The sequence below is a fragment of the Pogona vitticeps genome, chromosome 2 (assembly GCF_051106095.1).
Source record: "Pogona vitticeps strain Pit_001003342236 chromosome 2, PviZW2.1, whole genome shotgun sequence".
In the NCBI taxonomy this organism is placed as follows: Eukaryota; Metazoa; Chordata; class Lepidosauria; order Squamata; family Agamidae; genus Pogona; species Pogona vitticeps.
In genome coordinates, this window is record NC_135784.1 from 33,010,057 (window position 1) to 33,023,253 (window position 13,197).

At 44.4% G+C, this 13,197-nt stretch overlaps 1 protein-coding gene across 1 annotated transcript in view; it reads right to left on the bottom strand.

Annotated features, from left to right (window-relative positions):
- Window positions 1-13,197, bottom strand: part of GABBR1 (gamma-aminobutyric acid type B receptor subunit 1) — a 184,878-nt gene that overhangs the window by 116,158 nt on the left and 55,523 nt on the right. The window contains exon 2 of the mRNA XM_072988844.2: window positions 9,944-10,023. Within this exon, the coding sequence (XP_072844945.1) occupies window positions 9,944-9,961 (18 nt within the window). The 5' untranslated portion in view covers window positions 9,962-10,023. The remainder of the gene's footprint in view (window positions 1-9,943; window positions 10,024-13,197) is intronic.

Genomic DNA, 13,197 nt, shown 5'->3' on the forward strand with positions numbered 1-13,197 from the left:
CCGGCACTCGCCGCGGACCAGAGGTTGGGGACCCCTGCTTTAACCTTTCTGCCAACGGGAAACAGTCATGCTGTTAATGACACAAGCCAAAGATTTCCATGCAATAACAGGCTATTGCAGAGGTCAGTAATCCATTCCATAGGCCAGTCCAGTCCACATGTCCATACACCTTCTGTGCTGTGTACCTTTAGACCCTAGTAGGACCTGATTAACAATCACGTGTGGTGTTGTGGCCAGAGTTTTAGACTAGGACTAGGACTCAGGACAACTGGGTTTGAATCCCTGCTTGTCCGTGGAAATGTAATAGGGCAGCGAACCTACAGCACGCGTGCCACAGCTGGCACACAGAGCTTTCTCTGTGGCCATGTGAGCCATAAGTCGCCGGATCGCTACCCCTGGCAGCCAAACCTGATGAGGCAGCTGCAGGTGCGGTGCCAGCACCCCAACAGGTGGCAGGCCAGGATCCGGAGCAGTTGGCGCTGGCAGGCCGGCCGAGCTATAGGCAGTGGCGTGGTTGGGCACGACTAGAGGGTTTGGAGGCACCTCCGTGCCTGAGATTCCCCCCCTTCCACCACCACTTCCGCTTCTGCCACTGCCACCACCACCCACTGCTTTGTGTGTGTGTGTGTGTGTGTGTGTGTGTGTGTGTGTGGTTTTTTTTTTTTTTAAGTTTGGGCACTCAGGATCAAAAAGGTTTGCCATCACTGCACTAGGGGATGGCAATAGTAAATCACTCCTTTAACATCTCACAAAGCTCAAAAACTGTCTTAGGGTTGCTGTAAGTTGAAAGTGACTTGACACCACAAAAAAAGAACAACAAAAAAAGCATTCATCAATCCGCTAACAGAACTGGTATGAGAAACAGTGGCCCTCCAGATGTTTTTGGGCTGCAATGTACATCATAGCCAATGGTGAATGCTGATGGGTGTTGTAGTCCAGCAACAACAAGAGTCACACATTCCCCAGCCCTGAAAGAAAACAAATCTGAGCTATAGTCAGACCCCAAAACTGTCATAAATAGCATTACATTTGGTTCCAGAATAAGATCAGTGTTGGTTCTGACCGGGCCACCAGAGGATGGCCATCCCATAACTAATAAACCACTTTTGAGAAGGCCTTCTTTTGTGTCTCCACAAACTGTAGAGTTTCCATCAGTAAGACACAGAGGAAAGCCCGTTATCAAATCTTAATGATTATCAAATCTTAAAAATTGTGTGCCATCATGACAATTCTGACCGATGGCAACCCTTTCCAAAATTTTCTAGGCAGAGTATACTCAGAGGTGGTTTACTACTTCTGGGGGTACCTTAGGAGTGCACAGTTTGCCCAAGGCCACAGAAACTGGCTCTTATCACAGGAGGCATAGTGTGGGGATTGAACTTCAGCCCTGATTCCTAAATCACTGAGTTATCCAACCAGCAGCAGATTAGAATACTCCCTCAAATATCAAGTTCCCAAGCCATTCATAGACTATTTTCAGGATGTTCTCAGCCTGTTAGGTAAATCTGTATTGTTCTTCCTATATTATAAGGAAACTGAGGCTGACAGTTTGTTGCTTAAAGCCACCTAATGGATTCATGGCACAGACAAGATTCAGACAAAGGATCAGCCAGTAAACCAGTAGTAAACAGATGTTATGTTGCAAGCATATCCACAGCGTATTACATGCAGAAAAAGGGTCAGGGAAGAGGAGAGCTTGGAAATGTTCCTTTCAGGACCTACAAATCCCAGAATCCCCCAACTAGTCAGGCAGAGCTAAGCTGAGAAAGTCTGGGGAGTGTATTCCCCCAAAATAATCCTTTCCAAGAACTAAAGATGGTGCAGAGAATTTAGGGTCCACATTCAGATATTGTGAGGTAATACAGGCTATAGCATTTGGGCACAATGATGCAAATACCCACACCCACACACACACCATACCACAGATAAATATCAAACTGTAGCATCTTATGCCTCTCTTCCACCTAACTAAGGAATACAGACTTTGATTTCAAGAGAGCTAACCATCTCAATCAAGCAAAATCAGCAAACTGCATAATGCCTAACATTTTTAATGTTCAGCTCAGAAAAAGAGGCTGTGGTGGACATGGTGTGGATCACTGAGGTCTGATGGGAGGCCTAGCATTACCCCCAGATAGCTCCAGATGGATTCCTGCTGCAAGGCCAGCTTTGGGCTACAAGCCAAAAAAAGGGATGGAAAGTTACCATGCGTAGTCTGTGCGAATATTTACATGGGGCCATGTTGCCAGTGTCTCCAAGCATTTAAAACAGGCTGGTGGCCAGCAGGAAGTCTGAGTGGAGAGGGATCCTCCATTGTTTCTAGTCATTCTTGAAGACTGGGGTCTGTGTGTGTGTACAAGGCACTCCTGCATAAGATCAAAGCATGGAGACTGCTATGTATTATCTGATCCATTTTTATCTGGACTTGATGAGCCATAGGGTCCCTTTCCAGCTTTGTAGTTCTAAGATTATTATTGTTGTTAATAATCAGACTGAGAGAGTATAATTGGGCTAAAGTCAACCAGTGACCTACTCGAGGTTGAGTAAGGTTTTGAACCCCAGGCTCCTTTAAACTGCTACACTGGTCTAGGAGTTATAATACACTTAAATAATTTTTATATGCTCTGTATGTAACACTAGTCATGAGAAACATTTGTTCCATGCTCATCGTGTCCTACGTGCCAACCCATCCCTTCAGCTGGCCAAGAAGTTCTAGAAAAGGACCAAATGCTGGTCTAGACTGAATTCAGCCAAAAGCAATACCGATCTCGGATGGCAGCATCCAGAGGGGGGAAAGTGGGCATATACTATATATCTCCACCTATTACCCTTTCCCCCTTCTCTTCCATGTTGCTTTTTATGCACATACGGAGATGTCTGTATCCCTAGCTTAATCATTCTTCAATTAGGGTTGCCAGATAAGCACCATCCCATTCCATGAAATTCCATATTGCCAGATTTGCCAGTTGAAACCAAAACATGAGATAGGGTGGGCAAGGATTGTCTTGGGTGGGGGGAAATGGCAGGGGTGAGATCCATTTTTGTAATAGCTTGGGGTGCAGTAAAGTATGCTCAGGGGCGGCAGTGGCTGCTGCTGTTCTTACTTGGGCTTGCAAGTCACTGAGCCTCACCTACAGTACTCGCAATATGTGGGGAGTTTTCCTGGACCCTATGTCGTTGCAAGACTTATGGGAGGCTTACTGCCAGCCCAAGGGGAATTTTCTTCAGGCCCTCCACCCCTAAGGCTAAGGCTGGTGTGACAAGAAGGCTCATAAGTCTCCCTTTATGGAGATCTTGACAAGCACAGCAATTTCCTGCAGCTTCAACCGGTGTCAAGACATCTACAACGGAAGACAAAGACCTTAGGGTTGCCTAGAAACTCACCTATTATTCTTTATGGTCCACTAGGACTCTGTGGCTCTCCACACATTGTTGGACTGCAGTTCCAACCAGCTGTCTCCAGAATGGCCACAATCGGAGATAATGGGGTTGCAGTTCAACAACACATGGAGGGTCACACATTCCTCATCCTTCAACTAATAGCTTCCTTCTTCCTTTGCTCTGAATACAGTATGGAAAAACAATGGATCTTGGTAGCATATTGACTAGGCGTCCTTCAGTCTCGAGAGACTATGGTAACATGCTCTGTATGGAGGACTTGGAACAGCGTCTAGTGTGGCTGAGGAGGCCAATTCGAGAGTGACAATCCCTTCCACACTGAAGACAAATACAATCTGTCCCCTGTCCAGCTCCCTGGTTTTGATGCTTTTGTGACTTCCTCTTTGCCTCGGCCTGCTGGACAAGGGTCTCTTCAAATTGGGAGAGGCCATGAAACACCGCCTGCCTCTAGGCTGAACGCTCAGATGTCAAGGTTTCTCATCTGTTGAGGTCCATTTCACAAAAGAATATTCTTTTCTTCCTAAGATTAATATTCCTACCAGGGCTCCATATGCCATGTGGGTGCTGAGGTACATTTTACGGAGGCCTGAATGTTCATAGGGGCTAGCCCAGGCTGGAATCCCCATTACTATGATGAAAAAAAAATTGAGGATAAAGTGTAGGTCATACCTTTGGATATTTACAGGTCTAAGGACCATCATGTCCACATGTGTGTTTGAGGAATGAGTCAACCCATTGGTCCATCTAGCTGAACAGTGTTAACACTGGCTGGCAGTGATTTTTTCAGCACCAGCTCTGCCAGGCACGGAACATGATACCTTCTGTATGCAAAACCAGTCTCAGCTTACCAACAGGCGACTACCCCTCCCCTTAAAAAAAATCCCTAAATTTACATAAGATCCCCACTTGATTACATTTGATTTAAAGCGTTTTATTAAAATGTTGCAATGGAAATTACAGCTGGGAATGTGTGCTTTGCTTCCACAATGATGCTAGGCTCCTGCACTCCCTTCTTTGCTATGACTTGTGTGTTGCCTCTACAATTTGTAAAGTGAAATGTCAGGAACTCCGGTTTCCTTATCTTTCAGTACCAGACCTTTGCGAAAAGAAAAGAAGAAAGAAAAAAAGGGGGGAGAGATAACAAAAACGCCTAGGCTTCTGGAAGAATTCTAATTCTGAACAGACCTCCTTAACTTCTAACATAAGGGAATATTTCACAATGTGAGAGAAATATGGATGTCAGGCGAAAAGATATGTACACTCAGCCATTGGTGGTCTTTTGGGATACTGCAGTATCCAACATGCAGCTTTTCTTATAGTATGAATATGAATCTGGACAAGTAAAAAACAGACTCAAAATGGTCTGGACCTGGAGCCTGTCCAGAATGGTACATAGGCTGGAACATGGATCACTGTTGGTACAGTTTGATTTGAACCAAATGATGGCATCCATACTGGTTTCTACTTAGATCAATCAATTTTGCCTCTTTAAGAGCTATCACACATCTTTCTGATACAGTGCTATGACATGCATTCTCTTTGGTATGATTCAGCACAGTTCTAATTATCTTGTCTTGTAGCCTGTGTGGATGGTTAGTTTGCACCCAAATGGAGCTGTGGGCTGTGTTAGCTTGCTTGCTCGCTTCCTTCCTTCCAACAATCAAATTAAAATAAAAACACACAGATAATAATCATAAACTCAAAGAGGCATAAATTATGGCTTACAAGAAGAACGTGAGGCGTATTGAAAAATCAAACCGGGTAACCAAAAAATGCCCCTCTGAAAAGGAATGTTTTCAGGTGCCTTTTAAATGTTAAGAAGGAGGAAAACAGGCCCAGCTCCACCAAGAGATGATTCCAGAGTACAGGTACCACCATGAAGCAGGCCCTAGTTCTGCTAGATGGTTTCCAGGTCTCCTTCAGAGGAGCCACCTGGAGGAGTGATGCTTGGGAGGACCTAGCGATGCCGATAGATGATATTGGGAAAAGATGGTTCAACAGGTAGTATGGCCCCAAACCATGAAAGGGTTTGTAGGTGATCATCAGAACCTTGAATCTGACCCAGGAGGCAACCAGTAACCAGTGCAGGTGAGCAAAGACTGGAGATAGATGATCAGATTATTTGCACCAACTATTAATCCGGCTACCAGAATGAATTTGACACAACTCCGGAAGGCAGTGGAGGATAGGAGGGCCTGGCGTGCTCTGGTCCATGGGGTCACGAAGAGTCGGAAACGACTAAACGACGATTAATCCGGCCACCGCATTCTGGACCTGTTATCAGAAGTGACAGCCCTGTGAAGTAATAGGTGCACTGTGACATTAAAAAGGAGGATGGAGAAACTCCCTCCTTTATTTTTGTCTTTTAAAAACAAGTTCCTAAGTGATGCATTGTAATTCTAATACGATTCTAGGTTGATGCATTGCTCTTCTGACAGGCCACTTGTTTTATTTAACCAAAAAAGAGGAGAGCCACTGCAGCTGGCTGAATAACAGCTGCAAGAAAAGTCAGGAAAAGGGGCTATGTCGACTCCATGGGCTCCACCCCCACAGGGCAGAATAGCCTCAAGAGGGCCCTGGCTGAAGAGAAAGGTGGGGAGAATGGGAGGCTACCTCCCTTCCACCTCCTTAACCTTAACATTTTCCCCTCACACCAATACCACCACCACCACCACAAACTTGCTCTGCCACCACTGTCTTCCGCTACTGCCTCCTTACTTGCAAGTAAACCAGGTATACTTACACATGAATAAACCAGTGATTAAAAGATTTGTGTGGATCTTTCTCACAGGACAATTAACATCTACAGTGTGAACAGAACTCAAGTGAGTGATTTAAAAAATCTCACTGAAGGTAAGAATAGAGTTGGGCACGAACCGCAGTTCGGTGGTTCGACCCAGTTTGACACAGTGCCCACAGAGGTGTTCCATGGGTACTACGCACTCCCTTCTCTCACCCCCTCTGAGAGCTTGGCCATTTCCTAGCTTCTTCAGTACAATTGCCCACTCACTGATCTGATCGTAGCATGCACTTCCCTCCTCCACCTCCTCTGGTGGCTGCCACTTAAAGGCAGTGCTGTGGGCTTCGCTGCCACACCTCCAGAGTGGACAGCTGCCAGAGGAGGCACAGGAGGGAAGCACTCACTGCAATGGATGAGTGGGCAACTGTGCTGAGGAGGCAGGGAAGGGAAGCGTGCTTTGGCTAGGGAATGGGTGAGTGTGCAGAGGAGGTGGGAGAGGGGAGTGTGAGATGCCTGTGGAACATCCGTGCAGGTGCCGCACTGAACTTGGCCAAACTGCCAAACTGCAGTTTACGCCCATCTCTGGATAAGAACCTTTGAAGCCCAAACCAGACCACTCTAAATTCCTCTGTCTGGGCAAGCCCTGGGTCTTGCTTGTCAGATTTCTGTTGAGATCAACCAGGCTTAAGGGAACTGTGGGACAACTCAAGTCCCAATGTTTTCAAGAGTTCTACCAAAAGTGTGGGTAAATCTAGGAAAAATGCACCTGTACATGCACGCATTTGTTGTTGTTGTAAAATTAGTCTTTTTGGGGGGGACAAGAATGTAAGAGAAAACAGTTTAAAGCTAATGTCCAGATGGTATGGAATTATGCCTCACATATTAAGTGGATAAGAGAGATTACAACTGTGAGTGCTGGAGAGATATCTATATTTATAGATATAGATACATATAAATAGACATGTATGCTTGTATGTGCTCTTCTTTAGAGTCCAAAGAAATGAATTGTTTTCCCTCCTACACAAAGGAAATTTCTGAAGCCTATGATTCTATGCTTATTTTAAAACTTGGGAAGGTATCTTTAAAAAAGTAACATGTCTGCAATCTGTGTTCTAGAAATTACACAACCAACCAACCCAAAAAAAAAAAATCAGAAGATGTAAGTTTTTAGTGCCTAGTGGCTTCCAAATATGTTAGACTACAACTCTCATCATCCCTTACCATTAAGAGACTGATGCAGGTCGTATTCCAAAGCATCTGGAGGGCAATAGCAACCTGAGGAAAGTTGGCTTACACATTTCATTATCATATCCAGTTGTGTCCTCAATCCCTCACCCCAAGGGGACAAAAGATAAGATCTCAATGAGGTTTCATAGGTGAACTAAAGCAGGTGACCCAACATTGATCTTCAGGCAGCTTTGGGAAAGTCTCCTAGCTGAAACATTGGGAAGCTGCTGACAATGTAGTTGATCTATAGTCATATACAGTACATACACTAAATAGCTCCATCCTACAATAAATATGTAAAAATAAACCCATTTTGAACAAACACTGATCTACATATTTTCTGTGCAGAATGTGGATTTGTGTGTGTGTGTGTGTGTGTGTGTGTGTGTGTGTGTGTGTGTGACCATATACTGTAGATTGTTCTAGCATGCGTGTGATTGTTGTTTCACCTATTTACAATATTTATGCTTCTCTGCTTTTTCAACAGAAAATTGATTACATGGCAATTTGCATGATTTTTTTTTAAATGCATGAATAAATAAATCAGATGGTACAAAACAGAAAAGAGAATAACATAAAGGTAACAGAAGCCCAAAGGGTAAATTGGAGAACAAAAGGGAAAAATCAAAATGTCCAATAGTGAAATTTCTATGAGTGCCAGTCCTTACGTGGCGCAATAGAGAGGCACTGGAAGGCTTTTACAGACATATTTAGGAAAAAGCTTTAACTAGTGTGGAGGCCAAAACAGCTTGGTAAAGGTTGAGTAGCCCAGCAACTGCATAACACACAAACTCAGTTTTGGCAGGCGGAGAACATAAAAGAATGACAGGGAGGGGGCATGGAATGGAGTATACTGGATGATGACATCTAGCACATAAGCAGACCCCACTGCAATATTTGGTTGTTCTCCCCCAAAATGCTGTTACAATAAATTCTCCCCCCCCACACACACAAACACCTATGAAAGGAGACCACAGAACAATACACTTAGAACTCCCAGTGAAAACAGCTGATGACTCTGGAGCCAATCCATGCAAGACCCTTCTGTGAAGGAATCCCGAACAGTCCCAGCATCAGGACAACTCCTGTGCCTTGCACACCACTAATGCCCAGGGCCATTTAATCCCTGGAAGGTGGCCACACTTCACAGACAATGATGCCGACAACCCCTCCAGAGTCACTTATACAATTGTAGAATGTGGAAACAAAAGGAGGCGTGTGTCCTAAAAGTGAGGGATCTTCTAGGAAGAGTGAAGTTCAGGGCAAGATGCAAGGGATTTGGAATGATCTAGAAAGGAGGAGGGAGACCCTGAAGTCATAAAAGAGGAGGAAGATAGAATGGGCCAACAGACCATTTAGGTTTTAGGAGGAGGAGGTGGGAGAGGAGGGGGAGACCTAGCTGGAAGCACCAGAATCAAAGATGGTGTCAGCAACCCAGTCCCACTGATCTCACCCCAGTGACTCCCACTCTAACACAGCTGTGATACTGGAGGAAACAGAGACAATCTGACTGAAGTGACTAGAACAGTTTGGTGTTGCTTTGTTGGTTTAATTGATAAAGTTGTGTCTACAAGAAGCTTCAACCGCTGCCTCTATGTCTGAACCTTTGATGCCTCCTTCCCCACGGGGGATTTGGGGGTCACACACAAGCCTGCCCTTGGTAAGTGATCACTCCACAGAAGAAGACAGCATGGGTACAGCCTTGTCATCAGGTCTTAAGACCCTGAGAAGAGGGGTCTGTATGAGAGAAGGCACTCTTGCCCATCAAATTGTATACTGTTTTAAAGAATTTAGGGCTCAATCACCAGCGCCAAAAGAACCCTGGTTTTACCGATTTTGCCATTATTTAGATGATTTCAAAATTTTCTGTTCACACAAAACACAACTAACAGAGATTCGTTTGCCCCTGCACAGATTCATTTCCCCCCGCAATTTCTTCCTCACCGGTGGGATTGTTTTAAAATGTACTGATCATATATCGATTCAACTCATTTCAATTCCGCATGTGTGAACATTGCTGTTGATTGATTCACTTTGTCAAGGTATCAGGTTTTTGTGTGCTGTGGCCTCTCCATGGCCATTTGCGTGTATACCCTTTATTTTTTTTTAAATTTTAAAATTTAACATTTAAAAAAAACTTATTTAAAAAAAGGCATATTGGTATATTACATGTAGTAGCAGCCACCACCATTAAAACAACAGGAAACAGCCTCCCCCTCCCTTGTGGGTGGGGAAAGATGGCTTGAGCAGAGAAAGGGCCATTTCCTGCTTGGGATTGTTTGAGGAGAAAAAGAAAGAGATGGTCAGCATTTATCAATATATCGATAATATTAAAAAAAAAGATTTAAAATACTTGCTCAATGTAGTCTGCTAAAATGGTTGAAATTGCTGGAAATGAAACTGTTCTTTTCACAACAATGTGAATGTACCCACCAATATATGCACCACGTGACTACATTTAAAAGGCATAGATTCCAAAAAGGGGTGAAAATAATACAATTCTTTTGGCACATGTAATTGAGCCCTTAGTTCTTCTATGAAGTCAGTTTAGCATGATGGTTATGTTTTCCCCCCTACCTTTCTCCTCAGAATCATCTTGCTCCAGAAGCACAGGTGGCAGCTTCTGTGTCAGTTCTTCTTGGCTTATGCTTCCAGCCCTGATGGGATGAAGGAACAAAGATTTTCTATTAAGTCTAGGCTCTAACTTTTTCCCAGTTTACACATTCATATAGGAAAAAGCACAAAAATAAGAAATCATTGTGTCTAGGTCATGGCCCATCATAGAGAAACCCAAAGACTTTACAAATTCAGCTTCCACTCATCTAGCATCCAACAACCACGTATAAATAAACCAAGATGGGACATATATTAAGCGACTATAAAATTTTCAAAATGTTAAGGTGTTAAAAAAAAACACTAAACAGATCTGAAAGCTACAAGCTGCTGGCCTATGGTAAAAAAAAAAATACCCCACACTCCTCCCTCCCACTGAATCTTGTCATCTCCTCAATGCCTGCAAGACAGCTCAGCATGAGCCACGACTTGAGTCACGTGATATTCTCCTCTGCCATTTATTGAAGATACACTGTACATCTGAATCCTGGCTCAGCCATGGAAACTCATGGTGGTGATGGGAAGGTGGTGCTGGCAAAATCATTCCTTAAATATCTCACTAACTTTGAAAACTATACTAGGGTCACTATAAGTTGAATATGATTTGATGACACTTAAAAACAACAAGGAAAACAAATAAAGCCAACAATTATAAAAGTATGTAGAAGTTAGTTAAACGGCAAAAGGAATGATATTTTTCCTCAGCAGGCTGCAATTAAAATGTATGTTTCTTCGGAGTTGGATGGGAAAACTTTCATTTTGGACTCCCAAGTTCCATCATTCCCTAGTCAGTCTGGCTATTGAGGGATTGTGGGACCCGTAGTCCAAAACGTGACTTCCCAAATGTCTTACTGATGCTTTAGTTTTTTCCAAAATGGAATAAACTACAAATAACTTGTTAACAATGAACTTGAACACTTGAAGTTGAAAAAGACCTACAATTATTTGTGCCTAGGTACTTCAAAGTTCTGAGGTCTTCCAGTTCCTACCTTACAGTAATGAGCCACAGCTTCAGATCACAACATGGCAGAACAAATAAACCGTTGAAGAAATAAATCCTCCTCGCACACCTCCTCCCATCTGTCCCAGCTTTCTTTTTGATACTTGAATCTGCAGTCCTAGATTTAGTGTATCAGTTAGGTTGGCCCTCAGTCACAGTAAGTTTTAATCCTGACTTTATTTGTACTATAAGAGAGGTGTGAGACAGTGGGCAGCTGTCTGGAGCAAGGGTCATCTAAGGTAGTGGTCCTCAACCTTGGGCCTCCAGATGTTCTTGGACTACATCTCCCAGAAGCCTTCACCACCACCTCTGCTGGCCAGGGTTTCTGGGAGTTGTAGTCTAAGAACAACTGGAGGCCCAAGGTTGGGGACCACTGAAAGGTGCTCTATATGGACCCCATAGCAGCCTGTGGGAGGCTACACCTGCTTTCCAGGCTGGGCCTTGAACCCTGGTGGATTGACCCATCAAAAAGGACAGTCTCAGCCTGAAAGGTCACACCTGAGCAGGAGGAAGGTGGAGGAATGGAAAACCCTGGGGAGGTCAGGGTCATAACAGGATAGGAGGTGGAGATGGTGGGAAGAGGAGACCAAGCAGGATGAAATTGGGGGAGAAGAGCGGAGAATTGATGCTTTTGAATTGTGGTGCTGGAGGTGACTCTTGAGAATCCCCTGGACTGCAAAGAGAACAAACCTATCAATTCTGAAAGAAATCAACCCTGAGTGCTCACTGGAAGGACAGATCCTGAAGCTGAGTCTCCAATACTTTGGCTATCTCAGGAGAAGAGAAGACTCATTGGAAAAGACCCTGATATTGGGAAAGTGTGAAGGCAAGAGGAGAAGGGGACGACCAAGGACAAGATGGTTGGACAGTGTCATCGAAGCTAGCATCATAAATTTAACCAAACTTCAGGAGACAGGAGGGCCTGGCGTGCTCTGGTCCATGGGGTCACGAAGAGTCGGACATGACTAAACAACTAAACAACAACAACAAGCGGAGCAATGACCCTGAGACAGTGGAGGTCACGCCCTCCTGCCTCTGCTACCTGCCTCACCACCCAGCTCTGCCCCAGGAAGTAGGGCCTGGAGTATCATCTTGGCTGGGGACATGGTTTTCCAGACCAGCCCATAACCAAAGAACTGAACTATCCAAGGCCACACACTAGTCGGGGCCCTGTTTCCTTGCCCATTCCCATGCCCACTCAACTCTGATACTGGTGGTGGCATTGCCACTTCAAAAGACTGAGGCAGCTAAAGTAGGATCTGCAACACAGTGAAACCAGCAGCCAGGGGCCAGGGAGACAGGCCGGAGTAAAGAAGGATTGGATTATGTGTGTATCTTCTCCAAGTGACGTGATTGAGAAAGCAGGGGAGGGCAAGGAGGTGAAGGAAACCACTCTGCTTGGACTATGTGGGCTGGGGGCATTCCTTGCAAGACAAGGAATGGGGGGGTGTCCAAATGCATAATTAATTCTTAAAGGTTGCTGAGTTGCTGCCTAATCTGGTCTCCATTTCAAAAGTCCCTTGCAGGGGCTTTGTGGCCCTTCCTCCTCTATGGACTGCTTGGGGCACATGCCAATGGATATAAATTAATTACAGTTGAAATTATTTACTGGACACTATTTAACAGCAAATGAGGAAAAACCCAATGCAAATACACTAATCTGAAATGTGACTGACAACAGCTGGCTTTTACTGATGCTGCTGGTCCAAAGAGGTGTGTGATAATGACAGGGTAAGATGAGGTGTCAAAATATTAAAGGTTTGTCATCATGAACATTTTATCATAATTAACATCTTGTCATGATCCTTAGCCTACAAAGCTTTAAATATGGGGGGGGGGGAGATACAAGGTTTGGGGAAGTATTCTTAAAGCCTACACGCAGATAGGTTAGCATAATTGGCTTGCAGAGCACATGCTACGAGCCTCAAGGAAGGTGAAGGCTTTTAAAAGTTGTGGAGGGGAAGTGTCACATCTGCTTGTTGGAGGGATGAGGTGAAGGTTGATGGAACCTTACGGCAGAGCCATAACTACTTATTTTCCTGAGGCAGGAATTGGTAATTTTTTCATCACTCTATGAAAAGAGCAGAGAAAAATAGGGGAGCAGCCAGCCAGCCAGGCACCATGACCATACATGATACTGGATTAAGTATGAAATTTATAAGGTTTAGCTTGCTTTGATTTATGGCATTTATGCCCCTTTTCTAATGGCATGCCCTGT